Source organism: Blennius ocellaris (genome assembly GCF_963422515.1).
Source record: "Blennius ocellaris genome assembly, chromosome: 16".
In the NCBI taxonomy this organism is placed as follows: Eukaryota; Metazoa; Chordata; class Actinopteri; order Blenniiformes; family Blenniidae; genus Blennius; species Blennius ocellaris.
The window spans coordinates 11721096-11744935 of NC_137665.1; the positions used below are offsets into that span (position 1 = coordinate 11721096).

The following is a 23840-nucleotide window of genomic DNA, read 5'->3' on the forward strand; positions in this document are numbered from 1 at the left end:
TGAGTGAGAAGAGACTCTGTGTTCAGTAAGTCATGGGTGTGTCAGGCTTTGGTTCGTGGTTTAGATGACTAATGTAGATAATAGTGTGGTATTACTGAAGAAAAAGTTCATCCAAACCATTGCTTTTTTTTTTTTCCCCACTTGGCTGTGTATGTGAAAAAAAGAAATAAAGCTCAATACTCAGACTGCAATGTGGTGGTAAAGATGACTGACCATGGCATTGAACAGGCTGTGTGCAGATCCTGGTTTAATTCCTACCTTTGTTTTATTATGCCCAATAAACAACCTGTGGTGTCGAGGTTCAGATGACTGTTGTTGGAAGCAGGATTTCAATTTCCCTTTAAAACATGCCTTTGTTTCTTATGGTACTCAGTTGTATACACACACATTGAAATACGACTAAACATGTTATTTGACTGAAATGAGCTCCTCCAGTTCATTTATTTACCTTGAAGATGGATTCATATGATTGATCATTGCTTGTCAACAACTATTGTTACATCTGACAAAGTATATTTCTCCAAAAATATAGATGATCACAGAAGATACTAAAATCAGAATTGGGAACAAAATGTGATAACATAAAGAAATTATTGGAACTTGCAACACCAAAACTGGAGTCGTGTCTCCAGGAATTTACAATTTCAGAAGGTCCATCAAGCAGCTGTGCCTCTGTCTTCACAGTAGGTGGCAGGATACCACAAACCAAAAGTCTATGGGGTTAAACTAAAAGATCATGTATTGAATTGAAGAGCCTGCACAGCTTAAGTTGAAGAAATAAGATATGATCTCTTTCAGAGCCTCGGACGGTTTGATGAGGGAAGCACAAGGCATAACGTGCAGATGGTGTTTTGAGGAGTTTACTGGCAGATAATCAAACAGCAGTCAGCATTGTGGAAAGATAAAAGTCAGGAAGTGGTACACCTTATTATAATGATTTAGCCAGTGCCTTGATGGCTTTATTTCAAAGTGAACAGAGAAAACACATTTTATTTTCCTCCTCCTTTGTTAAAACTTAATAAAATCTATACTAAGCCTATAATTAAAGAAAAAAACTTCTCATCAAGCAAAAAAGTACTCAAATCTGTGGCAAGAGAAAAGAATCAGAAAGATTCACACCAATGCAAAATTAAATATTAGTCTATGGTGCATATACTGTTGTCCCCCCCCCCCCCCCCCCCCCCCCCACACACACACACTTTTATTCTTTTATATTTTTACCTTAAGTACAATCACACTATATAATCTTCTTCAACATTACACAGTATAAAAACCTGAGTCAATTAAACACTTAAAGAGTTTAATTTTATTCTGTTTCAGACAAAGATTGATCCTACTGAACATTTTACTCCAAGTCCAGTGTCACATTATCTCATTTTACTTATTGTAGAGTCAAGATGAACAATGGATTATGTACCCCAAAAATCTTAACACTGTTCAGAGTAACATTGTTACACATACAGAGATATTTCCACTCAAAAATAGTTTAAAAGTCTTTAATAGTCTTAAGTGTATTGATATTTAGTTTCCATTTCTCTGGAGTGTTAATGTTTACATATTCGTCATATCATATATTACTAAATTGCTGTGGTCTCACCCATCTCAGGGAAATAAATACAAAGATACAGTAACAACATTTATTATATTTCAAAGTTTTACAATTAACAAAATAATCACGATATTCATGAAGCGTTTTATTTCCATTTTTGTTGTTGGATAGTTTATTGGAAATAGTATTCTTTGCATCTACATTTGTACAACACACATTGCCCTTGCATTGTTTTCATCATTTGTCTTGGAAATGTGTTTTAGACGGCCAGCTCGGATTAGATAAATGTTGTTGATTAGGGAATTGAATGTGTACGAATGCAAAATTATACATTTCTCATAAAAGTGATATTAGATAGCATTCTTTATCACTGCATACTGTGTTTTACATGACGCAGGAAGCAAGATGATTGCCAAATGTGATGATTGAGTATCAGAGGAGATGTAAATATATGTATATGTATAGATTCATATTAACATTAGTGGAAATTTATATTATTTCTTTTTTGTATGTTTATGCATAGATTTGCTTTTATACGATGGTTTTGTCTTCATATCTTTAACAAATTAATAATCAATCAGTTAATTCAATTATGTCACGGGCTATAAAAGTAACAGATACCGAATTGAATGCTTTTTTAGAGGACACTATACTTTCACTTGAGTGTTTTAATAGATTTCCACTAGTTTTTTCATCTCTGGTAACGAGTTCCTGAAGAGCACAGGGACACTGTTGTGGGACACCTCGGTGGTTGTTCCCAGAAATCGAATGGAATCGAACATGTTATAGGTTTTATCGATTAAAATGGATTTGTACTTTTTTTTTTTTTTTAACAGCTCAGAAGCAGAAATAAAGTCAAGCGCTACCAGAAGTAGCATCAAATACTCATTTCAAAATAAACGCATGGCGTTTTCTGCCCGGGCGTGTGAGAGCGATGTCTGCGGAGGAGTAGCTTTATTCTGAAGTAGCGAGCGCCACACTTCCGCCTCTCATTAATGATTAGTGGCGTGTGAACGTGCTCGGGACGTTTGAAGAGCGAACGGCAGCAACTCTCTCCCCACTCACCAAAGTTAGTTGTGAGCTTGAGGTTTCAGTCGCTCGCCGGCGTGACCCTCCGCCGCCACTTTGCTCCACTTTCCCCCCGCGCTGCGGCTCTTTTCATGACAGACGCGTTTCCATCTGCTCCGCGGTGCTGCTGTCAAACTTCAAGCTGACATGGATTTGTTGCGCCAACGACGGACGGACTCAAACTTTTAAAGGGGGGGTGGGTGGGATTTTTTTTATTTATTTTTTTGTCATTATAAGGGGAGGAGGAGGAGGGGGAAAAAAACTACTCCGAGCCACTTTTAAACAAGTTCTAAAGTAGTTTTGCGTTGAGCTGAAAACATGCAGAAGTTCAATTCCAGCGGCGACCACAGCAACACGCTGCCCCGGGACGCGGAGCTGCAGCTGCGGTTAGCTGATAGCGGAGGAGCCGGGGATGGGAGGGAGAACGGAGCCGGGAAGCATTTCCTCACCCAGCCCGAGGAGGACAGCTCGTTTTGCACCAAGAGCAAGATGCTGGTCGGTCTGGATGTAATATGCCTCTGTGTTGGTAAGAAACTGTGTTTGCGCTGAACACCGCTGTCATTAAAACAACAACGACACCAAAAAAAAAAAAGCACTACGCATATATTCTGCATATCTGTTTATATTTTCGATTTGTTTATTTACTTCTTAAAAGTCAACATTATCTTCTTGTGAGAAAGAAAGTAGATTTTTTTCGAGAGGAAAAACAAACAGGCCATTGCACGAGGGGCTGTTAAAGTTAACCAAGCTGCAAAGTATTTTTCCAAAAGTCAAATGGAAACTGTTGAAAACTTCAGTAAGGAGGGAGAGAAGAGAGGAGAGGAGAGAGGAGGGGGCCTCAGTTGGCAGCAGCAGAGTTGTCCCGGGAATTCATCTGTTCCCATGGCAACCACCCCAAGTTCCCGGGAGAAGAACGTGGGAATAGGGATGAAAACATGCCTCGTGCTGTATGGATGTTTGAACCCCTCTCACTGAATCATCACAAAAAAAAAAAAAAAAACATATTTGACTAAACTCAGCAGGGCCTACTTATATTTCAGCAGGAATGAGATATCTGGAACAACATGTTGACATTTAACTGAGTGGACACCCTCACAACCACAACAAAGGAGTGTCCTGAACTGGTTTTACGTAATGATACCTACAAATGACCCATTCATAGGATGTAATGAGCGACTTGTGGCAAGTAATAGTTGTTATGCTTGTCAGTCTGATTTGTTTTGGTTTGTATTGTTTTAAAATGTTCAAACGTATTTCAAATCAATGTCTGTTGATTTATGTGCAAACACGAATCAAGAAAACCTAATATTTCTTAATTCACCAGAGATCAAAAGGAGCTGGCTGTTGAGTGCTCATGTTGCTCGATACATTTTAGGCTGAGTCATAACAAATGTTGTTTGTCATGGACTCAGATAACGTAATTAGATCAGGTCAAGTTGTGTTTTCATTCGGCATCATTCAACTTGGCAGGATTAACACAGTTGAATAACTACAGACGTCATATGATCAGTCTTGTGTTTTTCTCTCTTTAGCTTCCTGGGTTCAGGAATTATTAGAGTGGTGTGATGAAAGTTTGATTTCTCTGGCAACAGAAATTGTGATAAAAGTGGAATTCAAACCTTTAAAACCACTCAACTGAAAATTGTATACCAAAAATTGATTTATACTGCAGTAACATATAGTGTAAACTTTATGGTCACTTAGAACTTTCATAAGCGTGTCAAATATGAGCGTATGTTTGCTTGCCTAATGTTGATCTATTAAGCATTAATTTACTACACAAACTAAGGGGAAACAGAATTTATTTCCTCCTAGAAATCCATTCTAAAGACGAATCAATCATTCAAGTGCAGGTAACTCGGTTCACCTTGTACATTATTCAAGTGATTCGACTTTCGCCAGCTCTGTATAGTCGAGCAAGGAGTCATCAGGAATCCCCCGTAAGCCTGAAAAGTCATCTTGATGGCTACGATCTATCCTTGCTGACGATGGAAGCAAAATATATCACATGTTTCATGCCGTCATCTCACATGACTGTGAAGGGAGTACCAGCGTAGGTGATTATTTGGACCGGCAGCAAATGGAGAAGCAGAACCCGTCGAGGCAGACTGACAGGTCTCAGGCATGCTGGCAGTTAAAGCACCACGAGCAGGCTGGCAAACAAAACAACAATGTGACACACTCTGTTTCATTGGCGCCTTATTCTTAAACCCTGCAGGTATGCTATTAGCAGTTAACGCTGCACACTTCTCAGTGGCTTTACTCTCGGTTGAGGAAGTGGGCTGCAATCTCGCATCAGTCTGCACAAAAAGTGGAAATGGTGTCTGCCTGGGTTCTCCTCGGGCACTAACTAAGCACGCCACTTGTGTTTCCACACGAGACAGCATGCCCTGAAACCTTTTTATTGTCCTCGGACCAGATAACAACACCGAAGCAGAAGTTCTCAGCAGGAAGCTGGACTCAACTGAGAGTCTCTATTGTTCCTTAACAGCGTGACATAAAAGCTTACACCTTTTTCTTGGTTTTATATATAATTTGACGTGAAAATATAAGATGTTAGAGGAGGCCCATTCAAAGACGTTCGTTATCAGCGTTTTTTATTCGGCACAAGCACAGCATGCGTCGCGGAGTGAATCGTTTATTACACCCTGTGTACACAAGGGCACGATATATCTTTTCCTCTATTGCAGCGTTACAACTATTCTTGTGAATGATTGCACTTTGAACTATTAGGTTACTTATCAATTCCCATCAGTCTTTCTGTCGGTCTCTGTCCTGCCAGCCATCACGTTAGTTATCGGCGAAGGCCTGGCGTTGCCTCATCCGTGTACATTTGGCAGGGAATGTCATCACTTATTGGGAATGAATTGGGCCCTTCATTCTCACTTAATCTTCTTATCTCTGACTAACCCGATTTTCCCTTTAAAATGCCATCATCAGTTCCTCTAGACAGTTGACCCGCCAGCATTATTCACCCTTTGAAGGGGCTCATTCACTACTGTAACTGTGGAATTTACCCCGAAGCATCCCTCCTCATTATGTGATCATCTGGAGAGGGATTCCACCATGTCTGAGGTTATCGCTGTCTCCCCATGTGTCAGAAGTATTTGCTTTACATTCACTGTGGCAATGTAACGTTAGTCTGTTGTGCTATTGCAATGGACCTCTAGTCTGTCTTCTGAATGCTGGTATACAAGGGAAAGTATTCTTCCCGTATTGTTATGCACCTCTTTTAGTCATAGGACAGTGGGACTGTTTGCACATGTTTATGATGGATGCTTCACAAAGATAGATTGTTCTGTTTCAGCTCAGTACGAGTCATTCCCCGGTGAGGTGCAGAATAAAACCGTCTCAGTCCATTTAAGTGCTTACATGGGTTCCTGTTAGGACTGCGGGGGTTTGACTAAAAAGAGAGCTGACAAAATCGGCGCCCTGTGGCTGCACCTCAGATCTAGTGTCCAAACTACCCAGAGGTCAGGAGGATTTGGGTGTTTGTCATTTCTGACAAGCATGCAGGGACAAGCCTTTCCAACCAGCACTGCTGTTTCCCTCCCGCACAGGTGGTCTTTATGCTGTCATCACCCCAATAAAGTCATTTATTGACACTCCGCTGGGTAATTGGGAAATGAATAGAAGTGGTACTTGAGAAGCCGCCATTAGCTTATATGGCTCATACTCGAATGTTGCGAATACCTCTGGGCTTGACCTTCTTCTTGAGGTTAATTACCAAACGACATCACTTTAACACAGCGCTGACATGCGTAAGAAGTTAGCCGGCTTTAACCCAATTCCAAAAAACACTTTCGTAGATGTGGATGTTTTTTTCTGTTTACCAAAAGGACATTGATTTATTAATTTGGTACTTTGCCAATAGATGGATAGGAGAGAAAGAGAAAGTTGGTATCGAGTCGATTGTCATTCTGTGTGAATGCTTTTTCTCTCAGACATGAAGCAGCATGCCAGGACAACAAGCCTCGTATCTACCCGAGAGATCTGAACTCACAAAGCGCTAACTCTTTCCGGCTTATCTCCACTTCTACATCCTTCTCTTTTCCCTCCACCTTTCTTCAGACAGGCTCTATTTTGGGTCTGACGGTGTCCGGCGAGTGCACGCGCGCGTGTGTGTGTGTGTGTGCGTGTGCGCGTGCGCACACGTTTCGAGCTGGTGGCGGGGTTACGTTTGAGGATTTTTTTGTTCAGGTTTTTTGGCACCGAAAGCTGCCAAGTTACTGAGACAGCGAGAGGCCAACACGTCACAGCATGCTGCTTTTTACAGGCCCAGAAATATTCAATTTTCTCTTACGTGTGTGTGTGTGTGTGTGTGTGTGTCTATTTATATGTGTGCACACGCGTGTATGTGTGTGTGTACCTTTTAGTAAAAGTGTGGGTGTGGATGTTTTTGTGTGCGTGAGTCATTATGGCTGTTAATGCAGACTCCCTTCTACAGCTGCCATGTGCTTGCTGTTTGTTGACAAATTTGCCGGTACTGTTTGGCTGCACGTCTCAGGATCTGAAGTTATGGAACACATTGGCGTCACTCTGCGGCTGACAGATGGAGAGCCATTAAAAGTGGCTCCGTCACATCATTAGCTAGTGGAAGAAGTGATTTTGCTCACCCACCCTCGTGACTATATTAATGTATCTGCTTCTCCTTCGACAGCATGCAGAAGTTCGGGAATCCATTAGGTGCACCCTCTCGTCAACCGACCACACAGACCCATTCACTGTACTTTCCCGCGCGTCTTTCCATGAGCCATTAGTACGTTAGCATCAGCTCAGGCCTCAGAATGCCTCACAGGGGCAAGTGAGAGCCTGAACGAGTGAGCAGCCCCAGGGAGTGAGAGCGGAGTGAGTTACGGAAAGAGACTAAGGGTTTGAGCAGCTACAGTAGGGGTCGGAGGTCAGACCCACGGGCGCCTGAGGGATCGCATATACAGCTGTCTGTTTATGTCCGAGTGAGGAAGTAGTACTCAGAAATGCATCGGAAAGGTTCAGACAGCAAACGGCTTCAAATGTACTTTTAATGAGACAGCTGCAATCTTCTCTTAGAAGACGGTTCCATAAGTGCCCGGGGTGGTCCATAGGAATTAGCTGTAATGAGTGAATGAAGATGTGTGTCGCACTCTAATCCTCAGTACTCATTAGATGGAATGGGTGTGATGAGGCTCAGCATCAAACTCTGTACCTGACTTCAAATGCAGGCTGCAGCCCTGTCTTTGCATCTGTCAGAACTAATGACTTGTGGTCTTCTGTCTGTCCCCCAATAAGAATACTGAGGCAGCCCCTCTTGGCTCCATTGCTGGGTTATTCATCATCGTGACCGCTTCATCATCATGTCACACCTCACCTGCCGGAGTCTTCCTGCCATTTATCCTCTCAGACGAAACTTGTTGTGAAGTTGCTCCAGCTGCTTGTCCCCCTGCAAACCGCGACGCTGACAAATCAGCCCTGCAGCCCTCACCTCTTCCCACACAAACATTACCACCACCATCAGTCTGCTTCATGCTACATACCTCAACAGCAGCCCTAGAACTGTGTTGTTCTCACATCGCAGACAGCCAGCCCTCACCTCACTGCGCACACCCTTACCTTCACACCACAAATCCACCAGAGGACTCCTTTAAAGTTTCCAAGGTACATACCACAGCGGCGGGTCCTTTATGCTCCTGCTGAAGCAGACAGGCAGACATACAGACAGACAGACAGCCCACTTCAAAACTCACCACTCATGCCCTGAGCTCCAGAACTGGGCTCCAGGAAGCAGGTCAGTGAAGTGTGGAGAGAACAGAAGCAGCTGTGGGAAGCGTGTCTCCACTGGCCAGTGGTAACAGCAACAAGCCAGAGCACCTCTGGGCACGAGATGATGGCAAAACTACTTTAAGGCCAATGTACTTGTTGCGAGAAAAAAACTTCATGTTGGTTTTTATTTAGCGATATGGGGATTTTTGGATTCAACTCACAAAAAAGATCAATATTAGTTTGTGATTTCTGGGAAATAAATGAACCCGAGCAGCACGGCTCACTGGTCCCTCTGCATCTGTGACGAAGGATCCATGATGATAAATTAAACTAAAACAGACCGCGTGGAGTCCAGCTGTAGCAGATGTTGATGATAAAGGATGATTAACAAACAGCCGAGATGGCTCCTCAGTACCTTTTTGTTCTTGGATGCCATCAGGGCAGACAAAACACCGGAGTCTCTCAGAACAATCCAGCTAATTATGCAGGAAGAGATAGAGGTGCAGGAGGCCAGTGCTCTTCTTCTTTACCTGGTTTGGACCGCAAACGAAGAACAGGAACTTCTGCACTGTCGATTAATAGGGTTTCTTGCTGTTTATAATCCCACCCTTGACATGAATGAGTTCAACTCTGCTTACATGTCACTTTTGCTCCAGTGTAACAGCTTTTGCTCCTGACTGTCAGTCTCTTGTGTTTTGAGTTCTCAAGCTTTTGTCATATGCGATTCTTTTCTGATGTCTTGAAGCGGACTTTTGGGAAACATAACATTCTTGGCGTTGCTGTTTAAGTACCTGACGCACATTGAAGGCGGATTAAATCAAATAGCAATCCAAGACTAGCTTATAGAGACGGCTTTGTGCAGTTAACATCTTTATTGCGCTAGTTTTTGTACGAGCCCACCCACTTGAACTGCTGAGTCTGTTTATGAGCATGTTGGACCGACTGTTGTGCTGCTCCCTATAATGTCGTTACAAGAGATTACCGTGCCTGCACAAAGTTAAATTACGCCAACAGTCCCCACGCTTAAAAAAAAAAAAAAAAAAGGTGATTTAAATGTAAACAAGCAGCTTGAAATTGAGTTGGGGAAACTTGGTAAGATACTGCGGCGGCCCCGTGAATGTGGACCACCCGTGAACAGTGCTGTATCCCCAACTACTGCCCAGTTCTACGGCGGGCCAGATGGACCTGTGACGACAAGTGACCAGCTGACTGTCCTCCAGTTCTAACAAAGGGCGAATGTGGAACGAGGCCTGCATCGTCAATTATTATCGGGTGCTGTGAAGCAGATGATCATTACTGTGGGTTAGACGTGGCTTGAGGCTGTGTCGTGCTAATCTATGAAGTTGACCTGCTGCTTGTCAACAGCCACACCATCAGAGGAGCCGATGCCGGCCTCTGAAAGGAAGTGATCTGTTTGTCTTGATGCATGAGTTGTGGATTGTTTGATTATATATGGTTTACTGACTCCAGCCTGGTTTATTTGCTTGGTTAATTTTTTTTTTTTTTTCCCCAGGTGTTTTTTTTTTTTGTGTGTGTGTGTGTGGTTTGTTTGGTTGTCTGTTAGTCTATGTGGCTGCGGGTTTGGTTTGTTTGCATCCATGTGTGGTTTTTATGTGCATGTGAGTGTGCCGAGTCTGTATGTGTGTTGGGGGGGGGGGGTATTCTGCTGGTTGAGGCGGGGTCGTGTTTACAGAGCGGGTCCCAGCAGAGCCCAGATCTCTGACCCTCACATTCCAGAACCACCACTAATCGCCTCCGTCTGCTGTTCTTCATGGAGAAATCCTTGGTGCATCTCTCTTGGCTCCATCTTTCCAGTTCTCTCTCACCCCCAGGATTATTGGCTTCACCCCCATTTGTCAATTTTCAGGCCTCCTGGCCAGGCATTTTCAACCCAGTTTTTTTCGTTTGACACTGTATTGATTAACAGCTGTTGGGCAATATGACCTCAAAGCGTTGCTTAATAGCGACCATTTGCCAACTTTTTCTTTGCACTTTTCCTTTAACTACGCCCTCTTTCTTTGCACTTTTCCTTTAACTACGCCCTCTTTCACCCTCTCTCTCTCTCTCGTTCTATGAGTGTTTTTTGTTTTTTTCTTTTTCTTGCATTAGTTGTTGTTCTCCTCTCACAGTGAGCTCATTCTGGGCTGTGGTCATAGATGTGTAAATTAGAACCAGAAGAGTTTCTCAGAGTGAGGCACATATCCCCTCTTCTCCTCCTTCTGCTTTTCCCTCTCTTGCTCTTTGTCTCTCTGTCCCTTTTGACTATTTGAAAGCATTCCTGCTTTGAATGTTTGGCCCAGTAAAGCAGCACTTTTTGGACTGGCTGTGTGAGCCGACCCACTCCTCTGCCTCCTCCTGGATCCCCTCGCAGGCCTTCCTGCTCTGGCTCTCTTTTGAGCATGCCTTGGCCAGGTGCAGAGGTTTGCTCACAGCTGCCTGACAGATGATGTGAGAGTCTCTTGAGTGTTTTTGTGTCTTGTTGTGAGAACTGTTTCAATGTAATTGCCAAGTATGGAGGTTTACCGTGACACAAAAGCTCGCAGTTTCTCTCATGCAGTTATTTCAACTTTATATGCGACCTCTCCCAGCTCTGGGCTGCTGTGACATTTTGCGGCACAAGTCCATCTGAGGTAGATTTTGTTTGCAGTATACTGACCACTGTTCCCTGCACATCGGTGGCAAGCCTGTACATGGATGTAACACAGAAATGGGACGACATAAGCCATTAGTGTCAGCAGGCAGGAGATCATAAAGTGTACCTCCATCTAGTTCAGTACTTTACAGATCCCATTAGACCATATATATATATATTGAAAATTGATCCGTTTATAAATCCATGTTCCGGCTGCAACTGCAGTTTCGTTGGGCCTTAATGGAGACACTATCCATTATCTGTCTGTCAGTGCTGCACAATATAGATTACTGAGGGAGGGCAGGCCATATTGTGGAAACCAGAGATGTATAGAAGCGGTTAATGGATGATATGAACTGAAAAGCTTCATATCGAGCACAAAACTCATGTCATTACAGCTGAAATATTCTATTACATATTTAACACCAGGATCTCATCAGCATTCAGTAATAATGAAATGGACTAAAAACATGAGTTTGAAATAGCAAATCCATCATGACTGACTGTGAAATCTTAGAAAGCTCTTCAAATTGCATCAAAGAGGTTTTGCTGGATTTTGTTTGGGGGATTTCATCTGAAACACGTTAAATGAAAAACATCATACCTTCTGATTGAGAGCCAGGAAAGAAGCAAATCACATGTCTGCAATTCTCCACTTCCGTACGGTATACTCAGATATGGATGTTTGGATTGAGGAAATCCCAAAGATCAATAACCAGACGAGCATAATGTCCAGAAAACTCAAAATGATCAATTCTTATATATTGTATACATCTTATACATATTGTATTAGGTGATGACTTTGAGTGTAGAGGTCCTGAATTCAGTTAACTTGTCATTGCAGGAAGATCATTTTGAGTAAAAACTAGTGCAGCCTCGTGTAGCAGTGACTTGCTGTGGTGAGGACCTGTAAAAGAGAACAGCCTCATAGACACTTCCTTTATTATCAAATAGTCAATAATTTCATTGTGCTGTTTTAACAGATTGTCGAGCTCCACTATACACAGCTTGGCGAGAACGTCAAATTAAAACATGAACGGATGCATTCATATGAATTAATAATTGACTAATACACACAAAACATGTACATCACATGTATGTCGATGCGTTTCATCAAGTGTGAGACTGGGGTGAGTGAGGGCGTGTGTGTGAGATGAGCTGCGTGTAGACGTGGCGTCTGAATGCGGCGAGCGAGAGATCGGGGTCAGATGAGAGGTGTTTCCTATCTCTCCTGCTTTCTTTGTTGGCGTCACAGCCTCTGCTATCTGTCTTCAGCGTGTTTCCCTCTCGTGTTCCCTCCTCTTTGCTTTCTTAACATCTATTGAAATACATGAAGGGCAGCCTGCTTCTTCCATTGTTTTGTCTCTCTGATGGGTCATCTTGACTCTGACTGAAGAGTTCACGAACACATCCTGCTGATTATAGTATAGATTGTTTTTGAACACACGCTTGGCTGACCTCGTCAGATAAATATCTTGGATATATTTACATGGTTGTTAAATGTGCGACTGTGTTTCTCCATAGGCTGTCGTGAAACAACTGAGCAAATATCCAAACTTCAACCGATTTAGCCAGTGTGGGAAACCGCGACGAAGATGAACTCTCTTTAACTGACTTACCTCCAGTCAAAAGACACACGGTTACGGAACGGTTTTCAGGCCATTGTCTGTGCGCCTGAGTGTATATTGTCGTGTCAGGCCTCTTGTCCTGATTTTAAACGTGTATCCTGTGCACAGCTCTGTCACGTAGGCTGAGCGATTCCCTGGCAGGAGCAGTGTTTTGGCCTGGGTTGGTTCCAGCCAACCAGCAGGCCCGGGATGACAGGGAGCGGCACAGAGGTTAATGATTAGTCCCATGTTCTCACTGCATTCCACAGGGTGACAAGGGGATATGGGATAAGGGACAGAGAAATAGACCACGCTGGGCAAGCCCTTAAAGGTTTAACTTTTTTTTGCTATTAGTTTGAAGTACAAAGCAGGATAAGAAGCCGCGGCGCTCAGCCCTCAGTCGAGGGGGGGGTACAGACCTCGCTTCCCCTCTTGTAATTAAAATGTTGCACAAGTTTTCTCCCCCTGAACTTTCACCTCCAAACTGAAAGGTTTGTTTGCTTAAACTCGCCAGGCCTCGCCTCTTCTCACCTGTTGTTGATCCCCTATAATTAGCAACCCGCAGGAACTGCGGTGTCGTACAAATGTTGGCACACAAATTATACTGATTCACTTTTCACAACTGCAACTCATCTGAGCGTTGATTTGGCACGAGAAATAAACCCGAACCTGCTTAAATGCTGGGACATGGCTTGTGCAAGGTAGGAAAATATGCCAAATAGATTGCAACATTAAAGTTAATGTTCATACAACTTTGTAATTGCAACACTGAGCCCAAAAAGATCACTATGTAATTTTCTTTGTAAGTTTTCTTTTCGCAGGAACAATGTGTCATTGTTCGGCGGCTTGCTCTATTGCACAGCAACTTCATTGTTGTCTTTCAGTATGCTCAGATTTTCTTTTTGTTTAACTTTCTCAATGTTGCGCCCCTATGCAGCATGATTGTCTACGTTCTGCCAGCCCTTCCCCTCTGCCGTGCTCCTCCGGTGGAGGCAGCTATGTGTGGAATGCTCGATGCCCAGGAATCATGTCACCAAATGATTGAAAAACATAAATGCAGCGCCCCTTATTATGTTGCATGTCATGTCAATCTCCTGCTTGCTAGGAGAAAGCCACCTTTGTGGGGAGCGAATATACCAATTATCTTTTCATCTTGATGTTTTTGGTCCATGTCCACCTTTGTCCTTATTGCTCAGATATTAATCAAGCCATCTTTTGTTTTTTTTTTGTTTTTTTCTTTCAGCCTCCATCCCATTTTTTGCCTGCGAGTTGAAGGCGGTAACGCCGTACAGACGAGGTTTTTTCTGCGGCGACTCCAGCATCACCTACCCCTACGTGGATATAGAGGCCATCCCCGACAGCCTGCTGATCGCTGGTGGCATAGTCATTACAGGCCTAACAGTAAGTCAATGACACCTTCTAAGTGTTCACACATGGGGTCAAAAACCACTTCACATTGATTTTGTAACGTCAAGCGTCAGAGCACGCTTTGGGATGGGAATGAACAGTCACAGTTGTCTTGTCTTCTCCGCAGATCGCACTGGGCGAGTGCTACCGCGTTCGCTTTCGAGGGGTGCACTCGCGGGCCTTCATTCGAAACCGTTACGTGTCGTGTCTGTATAAGGAGCTGGGCAGCTTCCTGTTTGGCTGTTGTGTGGGTCAGTCTCTCACCAACATGGCCAAGCTGAGCGTGGGTCGCCTCCGACCTAACTTCCTCGCGGTCTGTGACATCACCTATGCGTCCATTAACTGCACTCACGGCAGCTACGTGCCAGAGGTCCAGTGCAGGCAGCCCAAAGCAAAGATGGTGGAAGAGGCAAGGTTTGTGGTTTGGGTTCATTTTCCAGAAATTAATTGTTTACGAAAGGTTGAGCACACTGTGACTACCCTTGCATAGTCAATGTGTAATCTTCAGCCTCTTTTTATTGGTCTTGTCTTTCAGGAAGTCATTTTTCTCAGGCCACGCTTCCTTCGCCATGTACACCATGCTCTACCTGGCGGTAAGTCACCTCTGCTATGCAAACACACACACAGTGTGACCTTCACTTTCACCTGAGCTCATGTTGTGTAATTACAGTATTTGGCACTGTGTTTACACGGGAGGGGGAATATTATAGCTCTTACTTTCTTTCTCGTTATTAAACACAACACAAGTCCCTAGAGGCCGAGAACAGTGTGTGCAACTACTAACTAAGCTAATTAAAGATGCGGTAGCACACACCAAGACATGCTTCCTGATCATGAGGGAGGAAATCTTTGAGCGCAGCAGTTCTCTCCAGGCATTCTGCTTCCAACTGAAAGAGCTGGTGAGACAGCGAGCAACGAGGAGGAGGCGGCGGCGGGGGGGGGGGGGGGATGAGAGAGAATGTTTTCCACAGGGAACATGAATAGATGAAGAGACTCCACAGACAGAGGAGGCCTTGTTGTGGGTCTCATTTAGAGGAGGGGGTGGAGGGCTGAATATGCCCGCTGAGAGATCGACAGGCTTCTTTCAGCAATAGACACCCTTTCTGCCTCCCCTCTCACCCCCCCCCCCCCCCCCCCCCCCCCCCCCCAACTCTTCATCTTTCTCCCACACCGCACAGTGCCCAGTAGTCAGGGGTACATTGTGAGAGAAAAATGACAGTTTAAAGGAGACAAAGGAGCATTTTTCACTATAAAAACTTCACATTCCTCGTGTCCACTACATCACGAATCCTTAATTAAACAGGTGATTTATTTTAACCAGCTACACGAAAACTATCGAAATGTAAGTGGCGCTTTTAAAAACTTGCAGAGGAGAGTAGAAAATGAAAACCTCTCCTCCAACTTGTACTTCTCCGCTATAGAAGTCCAAATGAAAAGCGCCATTCTCAGTTGTAAAGGGAGAAACAAGGATGAGGACGGTGGAACTGAATGAAGTAGATTTAAAAAAAAAAAAAAGTGGAGATGTAAAAGAAAGAAAAAGGAAAGAAGTGGTTTGAGAAAAACAAGAACGTGACTGGTTTGTTGTAGCTAGTTTATATCCCCTTTTATGCCATTGTTTCTACCCACACACACACACACACACACACACACACACACACACACACACTCTGCAAAGCACAAAAACACAGCTTCACATGCCGGGTTGCTGTTGGCTGGAGTTTCAATAGGCTGCAGAAAACCTGAGGAGAATGTGTCGAACCTGTAGCTACATGCCACCTCGAGTCTGGCCAGCTGCTTGTATGCAAGGCAGGAGGAGCGACACCTGCTCTCATTTGGGATCAGAGGAGGGAGGGTAGGACGTGGCAAGGGTCCGCTTCTCTGCAGGAATGTAGGCCACATGCTCTTCCGTGGCCGATGGGCCCAGACAGACTTCCAACCGCTTCATGAAGCCGGCCCCGCGTCTGCATCGTGCTCGCCCTGTGACCCCGTTTCTACCGACACAAACATCCACTCTGAGCCACAGCGATCATGCAGGGGATGAGGATGAACAAAAGGAGGAAACGGGGTCTAGAATGTGTTAATGAAATCACGCCTTGCTTCTCTTTCCTCTCTGGGTAGCAGATTGAATGGGTTTTCATGACTTACTGCTCCTGTGTTTACAGAACTTATAAAGTCATTAGACACAATTACTGGTTTATGTTATTTGGGAAAACACAATCACACAATAGCTCACTTGATTTTTAATCCCTATATTTATCTTGTTTGTGTGCAGTTCTACCTGCAGGCGCGGCTTTCGTGGCGAGGAGCTCGGCTACTGCGTCCATTAATACAGTTCCTTTTAGTGATGATCGCCATCTACACTGGCCTCACCCGCATCTCTGACTACCGTCACCACCCCACTGATGTCCTCACGGGCTTCATCCAGGGAGGGCTCACTGCATACTGGGTGGTATGTTGAAAGTCTAAATTGTTCTGAGCAACGTCTAATCTTTGCCTTTATGGAATTTGTTTCTCTATTCCTTTTATTGACTGACCAAGCTCAAACAATACACTCCCTCACTCTGTTTCCCCCCCCCCATGACCTCCTCATGTGGTTATAAACAGCAAATGATTGACAGCATGTGTGGTCTGTGTATCTTTCCTAACGTGTTTTTTTGTTGTTGTTGTTGTTGTTTTTTGTCTGTGCCTGCAGGCCTTCTACATCTCCTCCATGTTTAAGCCCTGCACCCGTCCAGACCTGTCTCCCACCAGCATGTCCCTGGAGAGCCCGCTGTCCAGCCAGCAAACTGTGTGTTAGCTGGCGCACGCAGTCATTTCAGGAATAAGAAAAAACACGGAAAATGGACTGTAGAAATACAGGGGCAAATAGCAAACAGCACAGATGAGGAGCAGTGAGAGGAAGGAAAGTGTAGTTTGACGAAAGGGAATCGTTTTCAAGAGAAGGATGTGATTAAAGAGTACGATCTAATACACATTACACGTACGCGCGCATTGACACACACACAAAATGCATTCACCTGACACATTCACACAATCACACACTCTCACACGTGAAATACATTGTAAAGCACAATTGACTTTTAAGTCAAACCCGTCCAGTGAAAGAACTGCATAGTAGTACAGATATTTTTTATATATGTATATAAAACAAAAGAAAAAAAAATGAAAGTATATTTTTCAAGAGGATTTTTAGAAGCTGCTAACATTGAAAGTTGCCAGTTTGAACTTGTTTTCTTTGAGACGGAGGCCTTTGGTGTGTGAATCCTGTTCTCTTTCAAAGCAGAACTGGCCACTCTTTAGTCTTGTGTAACAGACGTGAACAGGCCGGCCTCCTCTTTGTTTTTGATCCTCTGCTAAGCTTGGAAAACATCACCCAGCAGCTGTGAACTGAGACCATCCGACCTCAGCGAGTGCCACGTCTGTCACAAAGTGACACAACTGGCAGTGATGAGGAACAAGAACTGGCATCCAGTCCTAACCTTCTTTACCTTCAGTGGCCTGACGCTCCACTCCTCTAACCAGACCGCCCTCATCACTATGATTAAACTATAACCTGTATGTAAGCAAAGAGAAGCAGTATTTGTGCTGTAATACAATGTTCTATTTTTCCCGATTAACCGAGGCAGCGAGGGGAAGAAATCTGACCGGGAGGCTCACCTTTACTGCCGCCTTTTCTGTACTAACCACTTTGTGTCTCAGAGCTGGAGGTTTGACTGAATTTTGTAACCTCTGACTTTTGCCCCCTGGACTCCAATCTCTGAGCTGCACCTTGATTTATGCCACTCTGACAGGAGCTGTGTGGCTGCGACCTCCTGCAGCCCTCCTGCGCAACTCAATTAATAGCACTTGAACATAGATAACAGAACCTTCTAATTATAATCACTATTATATATTTTATCACAAGTTTGAATAATCAGTGTTTATTTTTTGTTATTGTCAAGCTCATACCCCCAACCCCCCCTTTTTTTTTAATCGTGAATCAATAATTATTCAAACTGAATGTAAATAGCTATGACATTTTATAAACCACACAGAATTTCAAGAGTATTAGTTCAAGTTTTGGACAGTTTTTACATGTTTATGTGAGTGTTTGTATTTACGTTTGAGGGTTATTTTGTGTACCTGTTGTGTAACTACTAGACTGAGCCACAGTTATGATCAGAAAGCTATTTTTGTGTGTATGTGTTCCCAGTTATTGTTTTTTGTTCGTTTTGTCTGTGAATGCCACATTGGCAAAAAAATAACCACTGTACTCAAAAAACCAAACCATTAAAATGAATGTTGAATGTTTTTAACTTCTGCCGATCTCCGTTATTATTGCTGTCAGTAGACTGAAGAGTTACTGAACATACTATATTGTCGTGTCACAACATTAAAGTCAGTCCGTGTGCAGCCATTAGTTTTTTTCAACATGAGGCTCCAGACTCTGAGGAGGTGAGGACATTTGGGTAAAAATGAACATAAACGTTGAAATGATAAGTGACTTAGCAATGTGTTATGTTTGGATGCTTCCCTTCCAGTGCACTCAGTTTCCTCCATCTTGGCTCTCTCTCTCTCTCTCTCTCTCTCTGTCCTCTTCATACTCTTCCTCGCTCTGCCCCTTCTCTGCACTGGGTTCTTTTCAAGTGCAGTGGAGCGTGATAGACTGTTTCAGGGGGTCATGCTACCATGGAGATGCTTAGCCAGATACAGGTTGGAGCGTCAAAGGCATTTTCTTTCATTTCTCTCCCTCTCTCTCTCTCTCTCTCTCTCTCTCTCTCTCTCTCTCTCTCTCTCTCTCTCTCCTCCTTCCAGGCTCAAAGGGGAGAATAAAAATCGGCCCTGTTCAGACAGGGAGGGCAAAAGAGAAATGTAATAGCTGTAAGGTAAGGGGACGAGCAGAAAAAGTAGTCCAATAATAAGGGGAAAGTGTAATAGAGCAGTTGGCAGAACAGATGGGGTTGGCGATCAGGGAGAGTGAGGGTGATGGGTGTGGGGTGTCAGGGTGGGAAAGAATGTGATCATGGTTTTTGGGCCTGTTTTCTTTCATAATACTGTAGCTAAGGAGCCACATTTCATTGCCGAGCAATGTATATGCCTGTGCTTTTTTTGCGACAGGTTCTTGTACGGCTTTCTCTGTCAACCTCGCAGCTTGTTATTGTCTTCTGTTTAGGTGTGTGCGACCGAGCCGAGCCGCGTTGAGCTTACACACCCTGTCAAACATGACATCTCGTTTACACTGTGACTGGCGCACTCCAAACTAACCCTTTGGCCTATAGTGGAAATAGATGGAAGTCAACAAGCAGAGGCAGATTCTCTGTGTTCAGATTACTGGGGTCCAGTCAGGAGGGCCTCACTATTTACACGGCAGTGATTGTGCACACAGTAGAACAGTAGCCACCCCTGTGGTCATTTAAAAGAGGGTTTGGATGGGGGGGGGGGGGGGGGGGGGGGGGGGGGGGTAATTCGAAATCTTATCTCAACAGGTGAAAGCCATCGATGTCTTTATGCTTCACTGCAAAAGAAAATTAAAGCCACCGCCCCCCTCATTCTTTTGTAAATTCCTTTGAAAGAATCTGATTTTGTGGACATTAGTGAAAAAGAAAATCTGCTGAGCAGATGCTCATGCAGATTCAAATCGCACAAGTGTGTGGCAGAAGGCACGTAGCTCACCTGCATATCTGTATGCATGTGTCTGTGTGTGAGGAAACTTTTTTTTCTTTTTTTTTTTACCTGATGATAATTCCATGAGGAAATGTGCAGAATGTCTCAATTACATTTGGCTTAAGCAAGGTCGTAGTTCTTGTAATTAAAATGAAAAAGCACTTTCATGGCCATTGTGTGATTCGATTTATGTTGGTTTGCTGCAAAGTAAAAGCTGTTTAAGGCTTTAAATTGATTCCGTTTGAAAAAGGAGAAGAAATTTTATATATTTTTTTTTTTCTGTTAAGTGAGAGCTCTTTTTTTTTTTTTTTTTTGCCCGGCATCTCCAAGGTATTACAGACTTAGTCTCTGGAACTTTTCCGGCCTCTTATCCAGCTATAGACCATTTCTTAATAGAATTAAAAAGGATTAATGGACTCTTTAGTATGCTCTGGTTCAGACCTGCTCCTGCAGGCTCACTGCTATGCATATTATTAAAGCTCTTATCAAGAATGCCCTGGTAATAGCCGTTATATCCTAATATGTTTATATGATGGGGGGGGGGGTTAATGTGGTTTGTATGTTACTGATTATGGAAAGCATCTTTCTCTTTGCTCAAATAAAACAAAACAAACAACGACAATCAACTGATGCCTGTTTGTGGTTTCCCTCAAACACACAAAAGTCATTTGCACACTTATTTTATCAGTTCAGCTCATGTGCACAGAGACATTGCAAAGCCTATCTGATGAGGACAGTGTCACTGTGTGATGTGATGACACTGGCATGTGCTCTGCACACAAAATACTGCTGGTTGGATGAGGCTGCTGGTGGTTTTAAACTTTATATTCATATTAAGTAAGTATGTAAAATAATAAAAGACGAAGTTGCATAAACGTCTGTGACAAGATTTGTAATACAGAGAAAACAAAATAACAGCTGTTTTTTTTCGCATATTAGCTTTGCCAGGTAACAGCAGTTCCTGCAGAGACAAATTACTTATACAATAAACAATGATGTGTAAAAACACACCCATATTGTTGTATATGCAAGAGGAAAGAAGTATTATGAAAGTCCAACACAATAGAAAAACGGTTATCTGATACGACCCGGTGACACAATGTGTGTTATGTCATTAAGATTAAATGTTTTAAAGTAGCATGACTGAATTACCTGTACTTTGAGTTCACCTGCAAGATAGTGTTTCTGGGATCTACTGTTTTTCTCCAAGAAAACCATAAAGGAACACATCTAACTGGTTATATAACTTGATTCAGGATAATAACATGCAAGTTGGATTTTGACATGACATTCTTCAGCAATGCAAACGTATCTGTTCGAGACAAGACACGCCAGTCCAGATACCAAAATGTTTTGTTTATACAATGCTGTCTGGAGCGGGAGAGATATTTAGTGCGTGTGTGCATGTGTTTGACAAAAGGTCTCAAGAAAAATCATTATTTTGGTGTTGTTACTTAAGGGGAGACTATGATTAGAATTACATAGATTATAGTTGTTACAGTTAACTTTAAAGTCAATGTCAGTCATGCATAATTTATAGGAATGTGGGTATATTGACTGTTGTGGGAATTTAAATTGGTTTACAACACTCATATAATGGGGGCTTGTTGTCATTATGGAAACAAGAAGTTGTCATGAAGGAAGCCAGGGTTAAAACACACGTTTCAAAGTTGGATTAGGGTGAAGTTAAGATTGAGAGTTAGTGTTAAATTAGTGTTAGGGAAGTCATTGTTACAGCTGACTTCAGAGAAAGTCTGCAGGATTGATGTAAGTGACTGCTTGTACATGTGTGTGTGTGTGTGTGTGTGTGTGTGTGTGTGTGTGTGTGTGTGTGTGTGTGTGTGTGTGTGTGTGTGTGTGTGTGTGTGTGTGTGTGTGTGTGTGTGTGTGTGTGTGTGTGTGTGTGTGTGTGTGTGTGCTTTTCTGTAACTCACAGGCTGCTGAAAGGACACCGGAATGCAAAAACAGGATCATGGGAATAAAAACAATAGCCCGGACCTGGAGGTGTCGGTGACGACTGCAGTGAAGAGTTGGGAGGAGGATCTTAACTTCCAAGGTCAACAAACTAAGCCTTGTGCAACACACACATTCACATGTGGTGGTAATGTAACTTTGACATGACACTCAGTCAATGTGGATACACACAGGGGATTTATAAAAACAAGCCATTTATTACTCAAACTTAGGACAGAATATTACTCAAGTGAACCTCATAAATGTACACAACTGACTTCACTGCTCATGATCTTTGTCTGAGGAGCTGATCTCACATGCAGAGATCCAGCTGTCATTAGTCGTGTGTACAAAACATGGAGGCCAGTGTTCAACACGACCTTGCCTGCTGATATTGTATTCATATTCCTCTGGTTGTGAATATTTCTTTGAATGTTTAGGACAGTACATACCCTTAAACTTGTACTGGAGCATTCACCCTCATGATCTGACATGTTGAACCAAATACTGCCCCACATAAATCACCTTCGTACAATGTAGAGAAATTATTGCACGGTATTTCCAAAACTTGGAAATACCGGCTGTTTACATAATGAGAGAGCTTTATAAGCTTGAATTATATTATCTGTAAATTAGTGTGATGGGAATGGTTAGTGTGGAAAATAAAAAAAAGCCAAGGTGCAGCGGTCACAAAACACTGCAGTCCATCAGAGGGCGATGAAACTGTAAAGTACAGTCTGTGCTTCTTTCCTTTTTGCATGTGTGTCCTTTTATCTGTGCTTTGTGCATGTGATGATAGCTTAGTGCCGGTCGTATGCTCGCAGCAGACATCCCACAATATTCCTCTAAACTCTGGTTAGGAACAAAGTGATCGAGTGAGAAGTGTGTGTGTGTGCGTGCATGTGTGAATTACTGATCCAGTGTGTCTGTTAGCATCTCTCATTAGTACTATTTTTTTTTCCTGATGGGAACAACATATATGCACCCATCTGCAGTATAATGTTTTTTTTTCTTTTTTTCTGCAACCAGTTGAAACCTGGTACGTCGTGGGAAGGTCACCAGTCCATCACAGGGCAAATACTCACATAGTACAATTTAGAGTCACAAATTAACTTAAGATGAATGTTTCTGAACTGTGGGAGGAAACCAGAACACCTGGAGAAAACCCTACATGCACTCCGCACAGAAACACTCATGAGCCAAGGCTTGAACCAGGGATTTCTCACCGTGAGGCTAAAGTGCAAACCACTGCACCATCGTGGGCCACAACAACTTTTTATGGTTTACATTTACAGTCAATTGGGTGTAATAGACGAAAGTCAACCTGACAGTTACAGCTCTGCTGTCTGACTCTGTCCTGTAATTACTCTCCTTGCCTCTGGTTTCGGTAACAGATGATGACAGCGGTGGAAAAGCCAGAGAAAGAAAAAACTCTTGTTGGTGGATGAGAAATGGTAGTTGTGACAGGAAGACGATCCCATTCCTAAAACTTCAGAGGTATCCGTCTTGACACTGAACAACTGGAACAAGCACAATATTTTTTTTTAAAGAGAGAGAAGAAAAAAGGATGGGGATGAATGGATGTAGTGGACAATGCAAATCTGCTGCTCTAATGGAGTCTATTGGATTGAATGTCATTACTGTGACCAGTCAGTCAGAGCATCAAAATCACAGTATTAGAGAAAGAAAATGGTCTTTTAAGACAGACATTTTGCACTGCTGATATTTTCACTTGGAAAATCACAGGTGGAACCAATAACCTTAATGCAGCTGCACTCTTTAGTGGCACCCCATGAAGACACCGTGTCTATTTAACTGAACACACATCCAGTGTTAATAGTATTAATTTCACCTGTGCTTTTCCTGCCATTACATCTCAAAATGACTGCTGCTAAAATGGTTTTGCATTAAACTGGCTTAAATGGGATAACTTTTAAAGGTTTTTCTTTTTGGTTTTTTCACTCACTATGAGCTGCGGCCCTCATTCCCTCTATTCTCCACTTTTTTTCTTTTTTTTTTTTTCAGGTGAGTGCCTCAGTGATCCACAGCACAACCAAACACTAGGCTTTGTTTATTTAACAATACGGATCAGCCAAGTGTGAACAGCTACACAAGAGCTGCCCTAACAAAACATGACACTGATAGACACACTGACTTAACTGACATTTTACAGCACTCCAGCAACTCCATATTTACAAATCCATGTCCCCTTTAACGCTCTGCCATGTCAGTCAGAGTGTGA

General features: G+C 43.1%; 1 protein-coding gene across 1 annotated transcript; it reads left to right on the forward strand.

Annotated features, from left to right (window-relative positions):
• Positions 1–2899: 2899 nt before the first annotated feature.
• Positions 2900–18292, forward strand: ppap2d (phosphatidic acid phosphatase type 2D). Its single transcript, XM_080511721.1, has 6 exons — positions 2900–3143; positions 13839–13996; positions 14130–14416; positions 14538–14595; positions 16275–16451; positions 16695–18292. Exons 1-6 carry the CDS (start codon positions 2936–2938, stop codon positions 16797–16799), a joined length of 993 nt encoding a protein of 330 aa, XP_080367847.1. The 5' UTR covers positions 2900–2935; the 3' UTR covers positions 16800–18292.
• The last annotated feature ends 5548 nt before the right edge of the window (positions 18293–23840 follow it).

Bases quoted from the DNA above. Each gene is read 5' to 3' on its own strand.
- ppap2d (XM_080511721.1), top strand. From the start codon at position 2,936: ATGCAGAAGTTCAATTCCAGCGGCGACCACAGCAACACGCTGCCCCGG. The intron at 13,997-14,129 runs GTAAGTCAATGA...TCTTCTCCGCAG, and splicing joins TAGTCATTACAGGCCTAACA to ATCGCACTGGGCGAGTGCTA. The intron at 16,452-16,694 runs GTATGTTGAAAG...CTGTGCCTGCAG, and splicing joins GGCTCACTGCATACTGGGTG to GCCTTCTACATCTCCTCCAT.